This window comes from Cyrtonyx montezumae, unplaced genomic scaffold (genome assembly GCF_038088225.1).
Source record: "Cyrtonyx montezumae isolate F1298 unplaced genomic scaffold, pur_monq_1.0 scaffold_32, whole genome shotgun sequence".
Classification (NCBI taxonomy): domain Eukaryota; kingdom Metazoa; phylum Chordata; class Aves; order Galliformes; family Odontophoridae; genus Cyrtonyx; species Cyrtonyx montezumae.
The window spans coordinates 387,619-407,147 of record NW_027072037.1 but is presented as its reverse complement, the minus strand read 5'-3'; the positions used below and the strand labels follow the sequence as shown (position 1 = coordinate 407,147).

Here is a 19,529-nt window from a genome sequence, read left to right as displayed (position 1 = left end):
TAGTTAAAACACACTGGGAGTGCTTTCCTGGAGGTCACTCATCTATTACATGTCAAATAAAGACAAAAGCAGGTTGTCATCTGCTTGTAAAAGAACATTATCTAGACACCAGAATGAAAGCATGTCCAATTTCATATAGCTCATAAACCCAAGACAACATGGATCCACGCTGCTGCTGGTCAGCCCTCATGCAGGCCGCTATGAGCTGCTGAAACAAAGCTGCCAGACATGCTAAACAAGAAGAGAAACACACCTCTGCCAATGAATCTATTCAAATTTGTTTCTAAAGACATGTGTGAACAGAACTAGAATCCAGAACTATGAAAAGATTTATGAATTTGATGAATACTCAGTGAAGCAAAAATGTCATTCCGTGAAACGTGATGCGGAACCAAAGGCTAATAAAGGATGTTGCTCTACAGTCCTATCTGTAGTTTTTGTTTTAAATTGAACATAGCTCTCTCGTAATCTCCTAGGTCAACAAGCACTGTACTTACAGAACCATTTACACAGAGTTAGGCTGATGCCAGCCCAGGAGAGGCAGCAGAACACTGCAGACATCCAGGCTGAGAGCTGTGCTGGAGCAGGAAGCTTGTACTCCTGCAACAGCTCCAAGCACTGTGTCTGTGCAGGCAGCAGCACGACGTAAGGGCAACAGGTTGTGGGACCAGCAACCTTGCTGCAAACTAATCAACTGAACCCAACTTTAACTAAACACACAATACGTTGCAATGGCAGTGCTAAAAAGTCCCCTGCAATGGTTTAGTGGCACTTTTGTAAGCATGTGGCTTTCCCCTTCTCTCAGTCTGGAAAATATGTCAGTGAAAGATCCTGCTGAATGATTTTCAGTTCTGTACTGATTTGATAGCTGTCTGACTCTGAAGTATTCTATTAAAATATCAAATAAAGATAACATGAATTGAGACTGATAGCAGTGACTAGCTTGGGACAGGCACGTGGTCCTCTTCTCAAAACCGCTTATCCAACACGAATACAGCAAGGCATCTCAGTGTCCTACACTGAGATCTGAAGTGGGAATCTAGGAGTAACAAATCATTTCACCGTCACCTAGCAGAGGACAGCTGAGGAAGAATGGCAAACAGAAGCCAAATGACAAAGAAATCCAAATGCACTTACCTTTGCTAAAGTCTTCTTTGAGTAAATGTCCGTGCGAAGTCCAAAGTTCTGCAGGTCAGTAGGTTTCTCTTTGTTTTTCTCAGGAAAACTCAGCATCTGCTGAGCAGCTGGGATCTGTGAACAAACACAGAAGAAAGCACAGAGGGTCAGGAGTTGAAAGTTAGCCCAGGTTTTCAGACAAATGTTGAGCAGGACACAGAACGACCAGTGCAGGACTGATTCTGCAGAATCTGACTACCTGCAACTCTCAAACTATACAGGATCTGTTTGTTTCATTTGCTTATTGTTCAGAGTTCAATACTTTCCAGGTGGAGCTTTGAACTGCCCCTCTAGTCCCCTCCCTTACCAATAACAGAAAAGTAATGAAGAAAATCCCTGTGCTTCTACATACTTAACACCTCATATACACTTATAAGCATCAGCTGCAATGTAACCTTACAATTACTTCCTCACAGGAGCTAGGAGGATTCAGCTGAGCCCCTTCCAGTGTCTGAGGATGGCTGTCCACAGCACCATTAAAACAAAAAGGCGAGGGCTGAAGAACACACAGTTTACCATAAAAAAGTAGAAATCATTTCAGTTGCCCTTCTGTTACAAATACGCTTGGGATAAACACATACAATTGTTTGGAAACGTTTCTATAGAAGGAAGCAAACACGGCCCAAGAGATATGAATTCAAGACCCACTTCTGAGGTCATGAACATCTTCCACGAGTGACACGTGCAGATCTATGGCACCAGTGAGCGGAGCTGCCACCTCCCACGAGCTGCAGGGCTCACCTGCGGAGTGCGGATGTGCAGAGGCATGAGGCCGGACGGCGTATCGGCGAGCACGTTGAAGTGAGGGGTGGGAGGAGGGCCCATGGCCATGGGGCGGCTCTCCGGGTCCACCTGGTAGTTGATGAGACCCCACTGCTCCAGAAAAGCATGCACTCTGAAACACCGGGACAAATCCGAGTCATAAGAAACAAAGCAAGACAGCCAGGGAACAGGCTTTGGTTTTGGATAAAGCTTCACTAATCGTAAGAGCAATAAATATTACATATTGTGTGCACCTGACAATATCACTTCAGCAAGAGACCTAAAACGTAACGTTAGCAGGACGACAGGACACGTAATTAAAGCCATGGGCCAAGCAAAGCTAGGGCTGCACACACAGAAATGTTTGCAGATGCAATGCCAATGTGAGGGCTGCACATCTCCCTTCTTCTCTTACCTACGTGTGGCTGTCCTTCATTGGACCTGCCATGAGCAGCTTCCAAAATGTCAGGGCTCTGTTGCACCTCACAACTTAAGACTGGTGAAACAGATACAACCAGCAAAACTGCACTGCAAACCCAGGAATTCTGAAAGGAACTCCACATCCTTAAGAAACAGCAAAGGCTAAAGGCTAAGACCCCAGCTCTGTAGGCATGGTTCATTGAGCAGCCAGAATATCACAAATGAAGGACAGTATAACCTTTCTGGTTATGAGAAGAGGTTGAATTGATGGCTAACATAACAGCACAACTGCTGCTGGATGGGTGGGTCAGGCTGGAGGGCCTCTGAGCAACCTGATCTAGCTGTAGGTGTCCCTGCTCAGTGCAGGGGAGTTGGACTCGATGACCTTTAAGGGTCTCATCCAACGATCTGATTCTACTGCCCACACCTATTTTGTCTACTGCACCATTTTCCTTGCTAAAGCTGCACTATTTCCTTCTCTTCAAGTGAAAGCATGGGCTGAAAGGTGGATGCTTTCTCACCTCATGACAGCACACACATCTCCAGTCAGGTTCCTCCTGCAGGCCGTGCTGGTCAGGTACTCCTGCGGGTTCAGGCGGTAGGTGTCGATCATGAAGTTGCGGTAAGCCAGGTATCTGGAGGACAATTGGTACAGAGCTCACTTCATATGCTGATACCAAACATGGTGTTTCAGGATCCACCTCCTCCAAACAACTTCAGTACTGACAAGCAAATACCCCCAGTAAATTCTTACTGAAGAAACAAAATTAAATGCAACGTGCAAGCAGAATTTCTGTTGTATACTCCGAATATGATCCATCTCTTCCAGATGTTCCTGGATTTCGATGGGATTGGATCAGCAGCACAAACAGCAACCGAAATCAGCAGAAGCAGAGAACGAGGAGTGTCAGGAGGTACGAGGCAGGACAGCCCCCCCATACATCTGCTGACAGATCATGAAGAGGAAAGCAAGGACCTACTTACACACCTTTCTGCGGCTCCGCTGCAGAGATCAGGGATTTACAAGGAGTCATATCTTCCCTGAATTTAGGTTTTAAGTTTCTAAAGGACAGATAACAGCATTGTTGGTGGAAACAAGCCCAAAGCAGGTCATCCTTCTTGCCCTCACTGCAAAGCACTCCGTGACCACAGCCACAGCTTGGTCATTGATCAAGTGCTTGGTCAACAGACTGCAGAAAAAATGATAGGGTTTCCTAACATAGAAAAAGGGCAAAGAGCCCAACTTGGGCACTGTGAGCCCAGAAAGAAAAAAAGGGAAAAGAAACAGAAATTGTACACTGTATGGAACACTACTGCTTCTGCACGAGGACTTTTTGTATATAAAAACATCAGCAGGGAAAGGTTAGAGAACAAAAGGAGGACAAAGCCTCTGAAAAGCAGAGGGTGAGAGCCCAGAGCCCAGCACAGCACTCCTCATGCACTGAGCAAGCTGTGGGGCTCAGCCCGTTCCTGCCCCATAAACATTGCTGAGCCTTTTTCAACACGTTTCTGGAATGTACTAAGCCTCTTCATACAAGCTGCTCACAACAAGAACTACCACAGCATCACCTGCTAGCCCTGTTCCTCGCAATGAACAAAAGCAAATCCACCAACAAACACAGGCAGGATGCTATGGGAAGACCTGCTGAAAACAGCATCTCATAAAGAGATGGAGATGCCTCAGATGGAGTGTAAATCATGCACTGAAGGAACACCAATGTGTTTCCCATGCACAACATAAGCAGACAGATGCTGCAAAGACCCACTCTTGCCAAAACACCACATCTTCACATCTGTAAGGGTTATACATTAGACTCACAGGAACAACACTCCAGGACCAGGTGCTGCACTTCATGTTGAACACTGGTGCAGCAGACAAGAAACAAAAGGGAGCTTCTTCCAAGTGAGACATTCAGGAGCACTTCTGAACACTCCCGGAGAGATATGGGGTGACACCTGCTTTGAGAAGCACACCTTGCCATGCTCTTGGCTGCAGAAACAAGTTCAGTACTTACAAGTGAAGGTCACATCATAGGTGGAGAAAGGAACCTAAGACAGAAATATCCCTAACGTTTGTCCTGAAGGAAGACTGTTTGCTACAGTGACATGACCCATTAGCTGTGACTTGTTATCAGCAAGAAAGATGAAGTCAACTTGTATTTAGCTAAAATCCCTTTACAGACAGAAACGAGCCCCAGGCCCTTCTGTCAGAAGGATGAACCTGCGTGGGCTCTGCAAACACGGCGCTTTGTCTGGCCTCAGAACCAAGCTGGGGGCTAGACATTTCCATTCAGAAAGAGGTTTATTTTATTAAAAGGAAAGCACAAAGCCAAGATCACATGCTGCTCCTGTAACCTCTAAATAGCAATAAGATAATGGAGGGACTGGGAGAAAGGGAGGCCCTAATCTGCTTCACTTGTAAAGGGAGAACCAGCAGTAGCTCCGAAACGTGATGCTTTGTTGTCAACTGAGCAAAGAAGCATGAGATCCACATGATGAGTATTCAGCAGCAAATCCACGTTTCTGGATCGAGCTTCTGCTCTGGAACCAAACTGAGGGGGAAGAGATTCTTCACATGTCCTCAAGCTCTCCCCAGACAAGTCAGCAGCCCAACAGGAACGTGGGGTCAGCAGGACTCCTTGGGCAGTGGGGTCTCAAACCATGAATGTGGTAATTGGTGTTGTCTACCTAGACTTGTGCAAGGCCTGTGACACAGTCCCACACCGTATCCTTATCCTTAAGTTGGAGAAATACGGGTTTGAAGGCTGGGCTGTTTGGTGCATAAGGAATTGGTGGGATGGTCACTGCCAGAGGGTTTTGTCCACGGATCTGTGTCCTGGTGGAGGTGCTGACAAGTGATGTTTCCCAGGGGTCTGTTCTGGGAACTGTGCACATCTTCATTGATGACACAGTGCCATGAGTGCACTCTCAGCAGACTGAAGACGACACCAAGCTGAGCCCAGCTCCTCTGTCCAAGTCAACAAGAAGAGAACGGAGTTAAAGTCTGATTTCTTTGGTGAACTCTCAGGTTTTGGGATTACAGCTTTAAGAAAAAGCACAGAGCTCAAAAGCCTGATGCTGCCTGCCTTCCTTTAACCAATCGCCTTTAGGGATTGCTCTGAATAACTCAGTTTGCTCAGGGAAGGTGAGATGTGCTGTTACCAATGCTCAGAACAAGACTGCAGCAGACAGCCAAGACAGGGATTTGATGCAAAACCACTGGCTTACCTCAATATATTGTAGGGTCAGAGTGGAGGAGAATCATTTTATTATGGACAGACTGACAGCATTCAGCTGCCATCGTGCCGTTCTGGTTCTGTCCTGTAACAGCCTCTCTAAAGCTGTCTCTAAACAACTGTGCTTATGCAATTGCGAATGAAGAACGTGCAAGTCCTGTGCAGATCCCACGGGGAGATGAGACAGCCTCAGTCTGAACTCAGATTCAACCACGAGAACTCCACCGAGATATCAGTGGCACATCAGGAACTGCAGTCACGAGAGGGTCTGGAACTGCTATGCAAACAAGTGCTTCCCTTCAGCAATGCTCAGCTCCAGCTCTTTGATTTCAATCAGACTACCCAGCATTCACATCCCAGCCCTCACCTGCTTCCAGAATTACCCACTGGCTGCTTGGGGAACCGTGACACCAACACGGATACTGTGGGAAACCCATTCCACGGTCTGCTAATACATCCCACAGCCAACACAGTGATCAGCACACACACACAACTGTCATGTCTCAGAAACACAGGGAAGAGCAAGAGAAGGACGAGGGTCATGAAGGCTCCACAGTATCATGTACTTCTACAGATCTCTCTGGGAGGTATCATGTCCTGGACCTTGATCAGGACATGCTCAGAGTTCCAATAGTGCTTGGGAAAAAAACTTAGGTTTATTTTTTCCTGGATAACTGCTATCAACTGTTGCCTTCATATTTGAAGTTTTGCTTCTACTACAGTAAAACAGATGCAATCCAGCAACGAGCAGCAGTGCCACGGGTGCTCCTTCCTTCTTTCACACACCCACAGATGGTATCTGCTAAGCACACATACATGCAGAAGCAACTGCAGGGTTCAGGACAGCACACCGAGCTCCCATTCCTGCTGTACTTACATTTCAGGAGTCTTGGACTTGTTTTTCCCATTGAAAAATTCCGGGAGAGCACGGCGCTCAATCACATGGATGCTGCAAGGAGAATGCACAGTCAGATGCCAAACCCTAAATCATCACACACAGGGAACTCAGCACACGTCCCGATGGCTACTGAGAGCACACTCACTGCAAGGGCTCTCTTTTGGAAACGAGTATTCAGGCAGGAGCCTTGAACTCAGTATCTCCATCAAATAAGCAAAGCTGCATTAAAAGGGCATCACAGCACTCAGACACTAACCTGAAGCAGAACTATGTAACCAACGCTGTCCTAAAGCAGCCCCAAAGGGAAGGCAGTGAGCAGCAGCCCCCTCCACCTGCATTCCCCCATCCTGCCCTCCAACAGAGGCCCCTTCCTGCTCCCCAGCCTCTTACTGCCAGAATTCACACAATTGCTGGTGCATCCAAGAAACCAAGCTCCTGTGGTATGCACTTAGAAGATGGGACTGCAAGATAAGTGCTCCGAGCCCAACTCCCCAACTGCCCTGGGGTCATTACTGCCCCTTACAAAGCAGGGAGGAGAACGACCAGCTTCAACAGCACTGTTTGGGACACTTCAACACTTCTGTTCTCACATTCCCTAAATAAAATAGATGGCTGGCTTATTTTTAGCAGAAATAAGGAAATTTGGTCACACAGGGTCACAGCACCAGCAGATAATGAACAAGGACATCTGTGTAACCCATGGTACGTGTGACATATGAGGGTTCTGACAGCAAAGCAGTACTGCAATGTGAGTAAGCACCCACCCATATGGACCTTCATTGTACCACCTTGGTTTTTTTAATCTTACGAAAACTCCCTGAGGATTTAATCCACCTCACACTGGAAGAGGAGGGAGCTTCCTAATTCCAAAGATTTCCACTTTATAAAGCATGAGAAATGGAGAAATTATTTCTATTAAAATGATGAGAGTAACTCCCAGAACACCACGTGCTTCATCCAAGTTAACATCTGAAGAACAGCAGCGGTCCTTTAAGAGCAGTTACTCCTTAGGAAAGCACACATGATTATGGTCAAAACAAATGCTCTTCCCTTGCACCTTTTTCATTTTCAACCAAACATGCAACGGCCCTTTGGTGCTGACCTCACCCATTCTGTCACCCACTCAGAAAACACAGATTCACCACAAACAGCCTGAGTTTTACAGCACACAAGTCCTCCAGTCCTTGCCATGAAGTCACCCAGAGCAGAACTGATTACACTGAAACTGAACTGAGCAACAAATAAATTGTATCTGTTTACTACAAACTTCATTTTAACGATGAATGCTCTGAAACAGCAGCTTGTAACGCACTGCAGAAGTCGGTTAGAATGATTCTTCCATTTGCTCCAAACCAGAAGCAGAGTTTGCAGTGTGGGAGGGCTGCAGCAGGCTGTGCACACACTGATGTGAGCCAAAAGTGCCCTTCTGGAGCAGCAGTGACGGCCACAGCTGAGGCCTGCTGCTCTCCAGGACTACAGAAACCCCTCTGGATGGGAGAAGCACTCAGGGACAGGAACACGTCAGTGTCACAGCTGTGCTGTTATTTCAGCCTCCAACCTACATCAGCTTCATGTGCAGGACCTTTCTGGTTTGGAGAACCTCAAACCAAAGCCTTTTTTGCATCACCCCACTACCTCCCAACAGAGATGCGTGGAGGTCCCCTTTCACAAGGCCAGCGCAGGTGCCTCTGAGCCAAGGAGAAGTCCATTCTGGTTCTTTGGACCCTCTGTGTCAGTCTTGTAGCTGTGCTTCACGAGCACAATCTGCACAGCTGCCCTCCTGACCTACAGCAGGACCCACACTCACAAAGGCAGCTATCCATCCACAAAGTGAGTTAATGGGGCCTTTCACTCCACACTGCAACAGAGCTACACCTCAAGCTTTTCTGCTCAGAAAGCAACTGGAGCACCTGGAAGTTCACACTGGGTGTTCCCTGGCTCTTATGCTGCCAGGAGCACTTCCAAGTGGGAGAGAGCAAGGGATGGCTCTACTCGTGAGGATTTAGGTCAGCTCAAGCTACGAGTGCACACACAGACTAAGCAACTGGTCCAGGGCAACAAAGTTTGGTTCAATTTCCAGCTCTGGCAATCTTCATGCTAACAGTACTGACCCCATCCCAAGTCACTGCTGCAGTAAGTTAGCCACCAAAAGTGTCACCTTTGGGTTGTAAGAACAGTTGTATCAGATCCCACAGGCCTATCGGTCCAAAACTGATCCAACATGAAACAAGTGTCCTCCCACACAACCAAAGGCTAATCCCCCTGTGTAACCTGGTGTAGGGAGCCTGCCTTGGCAAGGGGGTTGGACTTGATGATCTCTAGAGGTCCCTTCCAACCCCTGCAACTCTGTGATTCTGTGAAGATCTGAAGCAGAAGAAAAAGCCACCAGCTTTCAGAAGTAGGTACCAACACACAGATCTTGCCAGTACTAAGGAAGGGAATATTTTCCTGCGAAACATCAACGCATAACACAAAATGCTGAGGTGAAGACTGAAAATCCACACTGTCCAGAATTCCCTTCCTCACCATCAATCCCTGGGAACTTCCAGAAGTCAGCTCAGGAGGATTTGCATGTGGAAAAGATGAGCCCACACGTGTGAATGAGACCCAGAAAGAAGCAGTATCTTTCAGCTCTTAGCACGACATACAAAAAACAACCACCAAAACCCCAAATCCCCAGATCCCAATCACTTTCTTACCAGTTGTAGTCAAACCAAGATGCATAGCTGGGAATGATGATGTGGTTGGTTTGTTCCGTGACGTTATCTTCACCTGGATCGATGGATCGACTCTGGTCACCTTTGTTAGGATCTTCATCCTCCTGTGTGACATGGAAGGAACACAATGGTGAGGAGGCAGCAAGACATCTGCCACCCCCAGACAAATGCTTTCAGTGGGGAAAGTCTCGAGGGAAAGTATAATCTGCATCCATACAAGAATCAAAGAAGTGAAAAGCTGCTAAGAGCCACCGTTCAGACCTCAAGAACATACTGAGATACTTTGCTAAGATGACATATATTTCTTGCCACTCCTCAGAAGAGTACTAATGGAAATCAGTCATTACTTCTCCTCATTTTACTGAGTGACTGACAATGGTAGGGTGCAGAGAGACAGTTCTGCAGGCACCAATTACCACTGACGTTTTTGCTCGGACAAACTCACACTGGTCAATCTTCAATAATTCTCCCACACGAAGAGATACAAAGCTCAAATTTCAACTGTGCCATGAAAACCCAGGCATGGAGTACAGACATGTTAGAGACAGAAGATGGATAAACATTCATACTAGACATGGGACTAAAAGATCCCAGGAGCTACAACACAGAGGTTTCTCTGGAAAACTGTTGCTAACAAAGCCAATAGGAGAGGCTGTAACAAGGGGACACGAAACGTGACGTGGATTACCTGCTTCAAGAGACTCTTCCTCCCTCATCAGAAAGCTGAGACTGTATCAGCACAGATTCTTGGGGACAGTGCCCAGTGGCAATATTACAAGCTTTCACTGGCTCACGTTCCTTGTGTATCTCTAACACAACAGTCCATCTCCTTACCTTGCCACAGGCAACTTAACTTCTAATGATTTTCTTTGCCTGAATTGCTAAGCCAGCCACATTTCAAAGAAACAAAAGGCAGTTCAGAACAGCCCAGCTCCTGAAGCAAGATTTCAAGAGTATCACAGTTGCATCTTCTGGGGCAACTAAATTCTCCCACAGACAACAAGGTATTCCCCTAAGGCTATTTAGTGACCTCACAAGAGCTGTTCAGAAAATATGTCTGTCCTCTGTTCATCCCTTCATCCCTCTCCTCCTCTGCAAGCACGCTCAGTAAACAGAAAACAGACCACGGCCAAGAAGAGCCAACCCCAAACCAAGAATCGTTTAGGAGAGAACATGAAAGCAATGTCTCCCAAGCTAACACAGAATGAATACTTCCTGCACGAGCTCCAGTTCTGGGTTGTTCTATACCTGGCATTAACAAACTGCACCTAATGAAGGAGTATTTTCCACACTGGAGAAGCCTGCAGTCACTCTTTGTGAGCTGCTGCTCACCTAAGAGTGGCACTTTGGTCACTGGGCCAGGTGTCTGCACCTAGCTGCTTACACCTTGGAGTGAACCAACAGCCTGAAACCTAAAACCTTGTTTCCTAGCTGAACAGCAGGTTATGTATCCAGAGTTGTCCTTTTTGCCCTTTTTAAAACCTGATAAAGGCGTTTTGAGGTGCATCTGTAAAACATACACAGATTGGATGCAGAAACTGAAATTTAGTAAAGCCAGAAATACACTGGTATGGGGAGAAAGTCCAGTGCTGTTTGTGTGGCCAAGCAGGGGCACAGCCGAGCACCGGCCTGCAGCCCAGCAAGGGGTGAGTGTGACACACATGCCACCTTCTCCTGACCTGCCTGCTCAGACAGCCATCGAACTATCAGCTCTCACTCTGCACTGGTGGCATGCAAGGCAAAGAAACTGAACCCACTGAATGGACCAGGAAACACTCCAAGGTCTACACTTAGCACTGAAATCTAGAGAAAAAAAAACCCACAAGCTTTGAAAAATCTGCATCCAAAAGATGCTCCTCTGCAAACACCTGACATCCTTCTCCTCCTCGTTTCTAAACCCCTGGATTTATAAATGCAAAAGAAGCTCATGCTGTTCATATGGTATTTTTAACAGTGAAACCACCTGCTCACCAGGGACTGATTTCATCTTAAATATCTCTTGAAAAACACTACAGGGGTTAAGTCTGCGAAGATGAAGATTTCAGTTTCCACCAAGCTCAGCATGAAATCACTGCAGTTACCTTTCCTCCAGTCGCCACCGTCTCCTCATCCTGTTCATCTGAAAGGTAAAAGCACTGGGAATTAAACTAATAAAATGCACCTGACTACTCACATAATCCTTCCTACCCGTGCAACTGCTTAATTGGAAAGACTATTTCATTTGTTTTGGGAGGGAAGCGAGGAGGAAAGCAAAGCAGAGCACACATCATTAAGGCAATCTCATCTTTATGCAGGCACTCAATGGTCCCAGACAAAGGAGCACATCAGAGCAGGGAGAAAGAGGAAGGATAATTAGAACTTTTCCACACTTAGGAATCCATAATTAATTACTGCCTGGCCCAGTGCCCTAGATGTAGCCTTGTATAATAGGATACGGGACACTAGTTTCTACCTCTCATACCAGAGAGAGAACCTGCAATTCACCCTTACGTCCCAGGAAAGAAAAAACATCTCCCAAAGAAGAGTTCATACATCACCTTCCAAAAAAGCAAACACTACCTACGAGGGAACAGACCCAACAGGAGGAGTGCATTTCAACTGGAATACATATGAAAACCGAACTGATTCAGTGAGGAGCAGAACTTGAGACTCCTTTCAAAACTGAGAGTTAGAAATATTTCTTCTGTTGCCCTGCAAGTACGACTTTATGGTAAGAAGGGTGTGTGTCTCTGCATGCTTTACCAAGGTCTGCTACTGTTCCTCCTTTCACAGGCGTGTTTTCACTGTCCTTCTTTGGGTTCACTGCAAAACAAAGATTGCAGCTCTAATGAGTAATCATCAGACAAAATACAATTACCAAAGTCTAGCACGCTTTTGCTATCTTATCAATACACTTCTGTTGGTTGGTTCTTTGCAGTTCAGAAGAGTTCATCTGGTCGGGACAGTTTGAGTACAAAAGACCATTAATTTGGTTTCTGTCTAATTTCACATCAGAACACAATGCTGCCTCTATCCAGGCACCACGGGCTCCAAGTGCTGCGCTCTTCCCACCTGCACTGCACGGAGCAATTCCTCCACGCCAATCCAGACCCGATCAACTCAAACCATGCTACACCCAAAATGGTTTGGTACTGAGGCTGGGTCTTATTTCTGACCCATCTTTACTTAACACCTACTGCATAAAGGGACACTTTTGCTTGCACTGGCTGTGTCAGCAGTTTCCACCAATGCTGTATGGATATCTCAGGTACCTGACACTGCAGTCCAAACATTTCACAACACATGCATATCTTCTCTACACAGTTTAAGCAACTGCTTTAACATTCAAATAATTTAGTTTATATGTGCTTTACCATTTTTGGGAAGTACCACTTCTTCTATGTTAGGTACTGGCGTGGGATCCTCCATGTCCTTTGTAAGATCTTCTTGCTCATCTTCTTCCTTCTGCCCTCTCCTTTTCCCATATAGGGTTGCTTGTCTAAAAGAGATCACACACAAACCCTCCGACAGCTGCAACTGTCAGACGCGTTCACCCTGACGTTATCCCTCACCAGACAACAGGATTAAAGGACTGGGTTAAAATCCCTTTGGAACAACAGTGCAGTAGGAAGCAGTGCTTGTGGAGTTAACAAAAGCTAGTCTCAATGTGTTATTAAAATAAAGTAATTTAGAAGGGCACTAGCGAGTAATTTTTGTCACCTAACCATTCAGAAAGTGCCTCTCAGTTTCAAATAAATAATGGCCTTTTGCCATTGACTCAGGAGTGCAGAACACTGCTGCCTGAATTCTGAACCCCAGCTCGCCAGCAGCACCTGTGTGCCCATGAGGTTCAAGGCAGCAGTGCTTCACTTCCACTCCTCCTTTTCCAAGTTGCAATAAGGGCATCTGCTGCACAGACCAAAAGAGGTGACAGATCATGTCAAGGCCTGCTGCCTCATTTAAGGACAAAGCTGGCATTTATAGCCACTTCTATGGCCAGAGAAAGCCCTCCTGAGAACAAAGGCAGGACAACCCAGGACCCTCCTTTATAGCAGTTAACTCAGACTTCACATTTGTCAAGTAAGGATTAGTTCATCAACATCTGACTTTCTCATCTCAGATGATGCACTTCCAGCTCTGTTTGTCGCTTCTTTCTTTAAGAGCCCCATAGCACTGCCAAGGAAGCCCTGAATTTTGAAGCACTTTTTAAGTGCTCCTATCCACACCACACAAAACCCCACCAGTGGTAAGCTGCTGCTTGGTTATAACCGTGGCCCTCTTCTTTTTAAGATCAAATGAGCAGAGAGGAAAAAGCCAACGAGCAGCCATCTGCAGGTAAACTGTCACCAACAAACGCTCTCCTGCTGAAGCGACATTTCCAAAGCTGACTTCAAAACACGTGGCTACATAGGTTAACAATTCCCCAATTAAATGCAGTCGTTTCAGTGGCTCTGATATACCCCTGCTCACACTACCTGAACTAGCTGCAGCTAATTCAGATGCAGCTGAGCAACTCTTCCTTAAGTTGTGCTGTCAGTGCAGCACCATGTCCTGCTGCTGAGGAGCAGATAACATCAGCGCTTGCACAGATTCTCCTCCACCTGCAGGCAATACACTCACACAGAGGGATAAATTATAAATACTGCACTATTAAAACCCCACAAACCTACTGTAGAAATGATGATTCTATCCTCATCTAAAGCTGGGTAAAGCAAGATGAGACAGGCCTGCCTGTCAGCACACCTTCAGGAACATCAGCCCCAGCTTCCTTGAATGAGACACTCACCCTTTCTTCCCTGATTTTTTTCTTGACTCCACAGGAGTTGGGGGAGGAGAAGGAGAATGCTTTCTCTTCCGTGTACTCGCTGCTGCTTTCCTGTCTCTCCTCTCTGGACTACGCACAGGCTGTAAGAGAAATGAAGGTGTTAGCTCAGCCCTAGTACTACAGTTATTGGAATGCTGGAGGCTAGTCTTCCTTATTACATCTTACAACAAAGGAGCTAAAAGCAGCAGTGCAGCACACGCCAGGCTCAGCTCCAGAACACTTCCCAAATACACATTTGTCAAGGTGAAATAACATTAAGTTTTTTATAGCCCTTCCCTGGATACTGCAGGAGCTACCTACGTAACTGTGCTCTTCGAGCAAGATTCAGCAGCTAACTTACAATGCAATCAATGTACTCTACCCATCAGGAAGGATTTCCCAGCAAGCAGCCTGGCCTCAAGACTCCCACCAGACTTTCTGCATCAGGAAGGATACAAAATTAGGGAATCCAGAAATCAAATGATGCTATCCAACACACCCCTGGTTTCATTTAAAAGAAAGTACAAAGTAAATCTCATCTTTTGCCATCCTTGGGAGGGGGCATAGAATATAGAAATATTAAAAGGAAACACTGCTTCTGGATAAGTGACACATCAGAAGGAATTCCAACTAAGCTGTACTACCATAGGTACCCAGACGTGTTTGACTTGATTGAATTTTGGTCACTTTTGCAGAGAGAAGCAAAGTTAATGTACCACCAGGCCATGTGGAGAGCCACCCACCTCTTCATTCTTCATGGAGATTCTCTGCCGAAAACTCACTGATTTCCTGTTCTCATCCACCTCATAATCCTCTTCATTCATCCATTCATTGAATATATCCGTGTCCAAAATCCACTTGGCATGAACCTAAAGAACAGAACATGAAGCACGTGAGGGACGAGCAGGTGGTCTGAGACAGCACAGCCTCACCAAGGGGAGGTCGGGCCTGACCCACAGACTGACAGCACTGATGGGCAAAGGGAAGGTGACAGATGTCACCTACCTGGACTTGTGCAAGCCCACTGTCCCCCACCACAACCCTTCCACTGAACTGGAGAGATATGAAAGGTGGATAAGGAATTGGTTGAAGGTCGCAGCCAATGGCTCTACGCCCAGGTGGCAGCTGGTGATGAGCAATGTCCCCCAGGGGTCTGTTATGGGACCAGAACTCATTAACATCCTCGTCAATGATGTAAATAACAGGACTGAGTGCACCCTCAGCAGTTGTGCCAATGATTCCAAGCTGAGTGGTACAGTTACAGCAGAAGGAAAGGATGCCATCCACAGGGACATTGGTAAACTCAAAAGGTGGGCCCAGGTGAACCTGAGGTTCAACACAGCAAAGTGCAAGATGCTGCACTTAGGTCAGGGTAATCCCAGACATATATATACACACAGACTGGGAGAAATAGCTCCTTGAGAGCAGCCCTGTGGAGAAGCACCTGGAGAAGTTTTTCATCCACCAGGATGAATTGAGCCAGCAATGTGTGCTTGCAGCCCAGAAGGCCAACGGTACCCTGGGCTCCAACAGATGAGGAGTGGTAGTGGGTCAGGAAGGGGATTGTCCCCCTCTATTCTGCCCTCTTAAAGCCCCATCTGAAGCACTGCATCCACGTCTGGGGCCTCCAATACAGGAAAGATGTGGAGCTGTTGGAGAGGGTCCAGAGGAGGCCATGAAGAAGCTCAGAGGGCTGGAACACATCTCCTATGAAGACAGGCTGAGGGAGCTGGGCTTGTGCAGCCTGGGGAAGAACTCATTGCAGCCTTCCAGTATTTAAAGGGAGATCATAAGCAGGAGGGAAATCAGCTTTTTACGTGGGTTGATAGCGATAGGACAAGGAGAATAGTTTTAAATTAAAGGAGAGAAGACTTAGATTAGACATGAGGGGGAAGTTTTTCACTGAGAGGATGGTGAGGTGCTGGCACAGACTGCCCACAGGCTGTGGGTGCCCCAACCCTGGAGGTATTCAGGATGAGGATGGATGGGGCCCTGGGCACCTGACCTAGTACTTGATCAAGTGTTGGCAGCCCTGCCTGCAGCAGGGGAGCAGGAACTTGATGACCCTTGAGGTATCTTCCAACCCAAGGCAGTTCATGATTCCATGAAAACACTGACGTGGTGCTTTTTGCAAGTAAACACTTCAGAATGGACCTAATGGGATGAAGAAACACTTCCAGCCCTGTTACTAGGGTCTGAAGTTACAGATCTCACATGAATTTTGCACACGTGAAGTGACAGTTCCATGAGGCAATGCTATAAAGGCTGGCCATGCTGTAAGCCTGCTGAACACGTCTGTTCCTCTGTCACTTTAAGTCATCTCAAGTGTGAGGTCAGCTCTCACAGTTGGGGCAATGGCTCTGTATTAAAAGCATACTTCAGATGCCAAAAATTCCTCTCAGAATCCTCCAGGTATGACACAGATCACCTTAAAAGACAGAGCATGCAGCAAAGGAGATGAAGAAGTAGGAAGAGTGGCCATATCTTGTGAAGACTGACTGATCTAAAATAGCCACCTTCAAGTTTACATAGCTCAGCAGTGACATTTTTGAGCTTTAGTGTGATTTATGTACAAAAAGCTGAAGTCCCATTTATTACAGTTCGGAACAGGGTTTGAACAGACATCACAGTGAGTTATTTTCTGACCTGAGCTGCTCTCTCCTAACTGTGCTATTCAGATCAACAGCACAGATACAGAACAACATTGCATGCTACACATAGAAGAATAAGTGCAAGAACAGGACGTAAAGTAGTATTTACTGCTGTCTGACTGTGACTGCTTTGCAGTATCCTCTTGCAGTGGACTAAATCAGAAAGACTTCTTTCATCCCCGTGACGTCAGCTACGAGCAGAGCTCCCCATTAAGCAAGCAGTGCCACAGAGCAGTGCGAGCTGCAGCCCTCGGGGCTCCCAGAGCAGCTGCTGTTTGCTCAGAGGTTCTCATGTTGGCTCTCACTCCAGGGACAGCTGTACTCCCTGCAGCAGTGCCAGGGCTCGTGGTAAACTCAGTCACATCAAGAACCAATGGGAGAAAGAGGCAGTATCTTCAGTGCTGAGCCAAAGGAAACCAGCACGGTGGGACGAGGGCACGGGGAGCCCACGACCATACACAAAACACCAACCCCATCGAGCTCTGCTTTGCTGTCAGTACCTGAAACTGCCACGACAGCAATGGTCATTCACAGAGCCCTAAAGGAGCTCATTTCCATATAACTTAGCTCCTGTTATCTCTGCCCGTTTCCATATATGAACTTTCTGCATGCAAAAAAAAAAATGCTTTAAATCCTGTAATACGTGCAAAGTAACCTTGGGCTTCTAACTGGACAGTTCTTGTCTATCACAACGTCCTTCAGAAGGACGTCACAAAGATTTGGTATTAACCCATCTCCACTCCTTAACCAATTATGCCCTGGTAACAGGCAGTCAGGGCTCGACCCAGAGACAGCTCCACCTCTGCAGCAGTGAAGGAATTACCTTTAACACAGAACACCCCAAGTCAGACCAGAATCAACACTGGCATTATGAGGGATGTGCTCATCTGCCCTCTTCGCCCACAAGAAGTATTTTCCCACAGTGTCCCACTCCAGACCAAAGAAACACGTTGGGTGTTTTCATGACAGCTCCAGAAATACCACTCTCTTTTTTCCATATATATGGAAATAGAGTCACTGATACTCAGCAGCACATTAAAGCATCTACCCAGTGGCACTCACAGCTGAGTTACACCAATACAATAACTTTGGGAAGCTCTTTAAGGCAGACTCACCTTCCAAGGCTTTTCAGGAATTGGAGGATCCTCAATTTCAGCATCTATTTCGTTGGCATGAACCCAAGTGTCGTAGCTAATGAGAAATGGCAGAGAAAACAAAATTGGTCCCCTGGGCTGCTCATCCAGAGAGATCACCAGCAGGAATATTTATTCAGCAATTCTGACATCTGCAAATCACACTGCTGGGATGGAACAAATTATTTTCCACTCAATGAAAGTCAAACAAAGGAACCATCACCAGTTCCTGCCCTGGGAATAGGGAACACTGAGGAGGAGGGGTCCGAGGCACCCAGGGCACATCCTTCACTTTCTGAACTCAGAACCCATCTCAGTGACATCATGTCCTGCTTGGAAATGCACATCTAGCCTCTAGACACAGTGCAAGTGGAGTCACTCATGCAAACCCTGTTACTAAGTTAATTGTTTCTTAAGAATTTAAAGCAAGAGCCATCACACTCAGGAGAATAACGAATGCATCCTCTTCTTCAATCCCTACTGCTGCAGAACCCATTCATTACTGACCTGTGCTACCTGGTCTGGGGAGCTTGCTTTGGGAGGGGGTTAGACAAGGTGATCTCCAGAGGTCCTTTCCAGCCACTTCAATTCTGTGACTGTGATTATTTACTGTCACTTCTCCACCTATTATTCCCCTCTTAAGTCTGTTCAGTACTATTAAGAAACTGCACTCAAAAGCAGCAAGAACCAAACATCTCATAACCAGACAGGTGCTGGGCAACTGGAAGAAGGTATGCTTTGGAAAAGACATGCAAGCTTTTTATGTTTATACTGGTATCTATAAATACCTTTACATACACACCTACACAGTGCACACACCCTTGGTTACTGATATACAAACAGAAAAACATTTAATAGTTCATCAGCATGAAGAAAGAAGCTGAAACACGATGGCAGCTCCCTCTCTCCTGCTGAAACGTGCAGAGGGCACTGGAGAACTCTGTTCAGGCACAGGAAAGTAACACAGATGTGATGTGCAATCATTCAGAATCAAAACAACAGGAATGCACTACTGTATATTTAGGTTAAATTTTCACAAGAGACGACATCTGCGCCCACTGCTCTGCAGAACAAGAGGAGAGTGCAGCCACACAGCTCAGACCTTCTCTGTGCAGGTTCCTTACTGACAGCACTGAGGGCAGAGCATCACTATCAGGAAAGACAAGACTTAATAAACTGAAGGAGTAGCTTATCTGAGGACATGGATTGGCCTAACTGCACGTTCTGAATGATACTTTGCCTTTAAGAAACTTGATAAAGACTTGAGGTGTGCTTTCCTCCCCCCTTTATTTACCTGTCTGGAAAGAAGCCCCAGTGTACCAGCACCTGCTTGTCTTTTTTCATCACAGGTCTCAACCATTCATCTGCAAAGGGGAAAGAGATTTCTTATCAGACTCACTCTGCAAAGCACACACCATGCAATTTTGCTTTCCCATAGTCAAGCAGAGAAAAGTTAATGTAATCATCTCTGATTAAGTATACTGCAGTGAAATTACAGTGTCCTGACCCGTAACAATAATACCATTGCCTGCATTAACTTTGCCATGGATAAACGTTAATGTGCTCAGCTTGTATAAATCACAGATGCTACATTAGGAAAATCATTTTAATATAAACAATTATTGCATTTCCTTCCTTGGCCGTACATATCGATACCCTAATGCACTCATGACTAAGGCCCATTGGAGCCTGAAACAATTATTTGCTTCCCAACAGCAGGAGGAGCTGCTGGTGGGGGGAGCAGCACTGCCAG

At 46.3% G+C, this 19,529-nt stretch overlaps 1 protein-coding gene across 2 annotated transcripts in view; it reads right to left on the bottom strand.

Annotated features, from left to right (window-relative positions):
- The window catches only part of SMARCC1 (SWI/SNF related, matrix associated, actin dependent regulator of chromatin subfamily c member 1), a 62,865-nt gene that overhangs the window by 25,755 nt on the left and 17,581 nt on the right, over positions 1-19,529 (bottom strand). For both annotated transcript variants that reach the window (XM_065744869.1, XM_065744870.1), the window contains exons 7-18: positions 19,071-19,140; positions 17,759-17,834; positions 14,736-14,861; positions 13,975-14,093; positions 12,563-12,687; positions 11,952-12,011; positions 11,291-11,328; positions 9,192-9,313; positions 6,472-6,543; positions 2,880-2,993; positions 1,918-2,071; positions 1,138-1,251 (exon numbers count right to left, since the gene is read on the bottom strand). In XM_065744869.1, the coding sequence (XP_065600941.1) occupies positions 1,138-1,251; positions 1,918-2,071; positions 2,880-2,993; positions 6,472-6,543; positions 9,192-9,313; positions 11,291-11,328; positions 11,952-12,011; positions 12,563-12,687; positions 13,975-14,093; positions 14,736-14,861; positions 17,759-17,834; positions 19,071-19,140 (1,190 nt within the window). The remainder of the gene's footprint in view (positions 1-1,137; positions 1,252-1,917; positions 2,072-2,879; positions 2,994-6,471; positions 6,544-9,191; positions 9,314-11,290; positions 11,329-11,951; positions 12,012-12,562; positions 12,688-13,974; positions 14,094-14,735; positions 14,862-17,758; positions 17,835-19,070; positions 19,141-19,529) is intronic.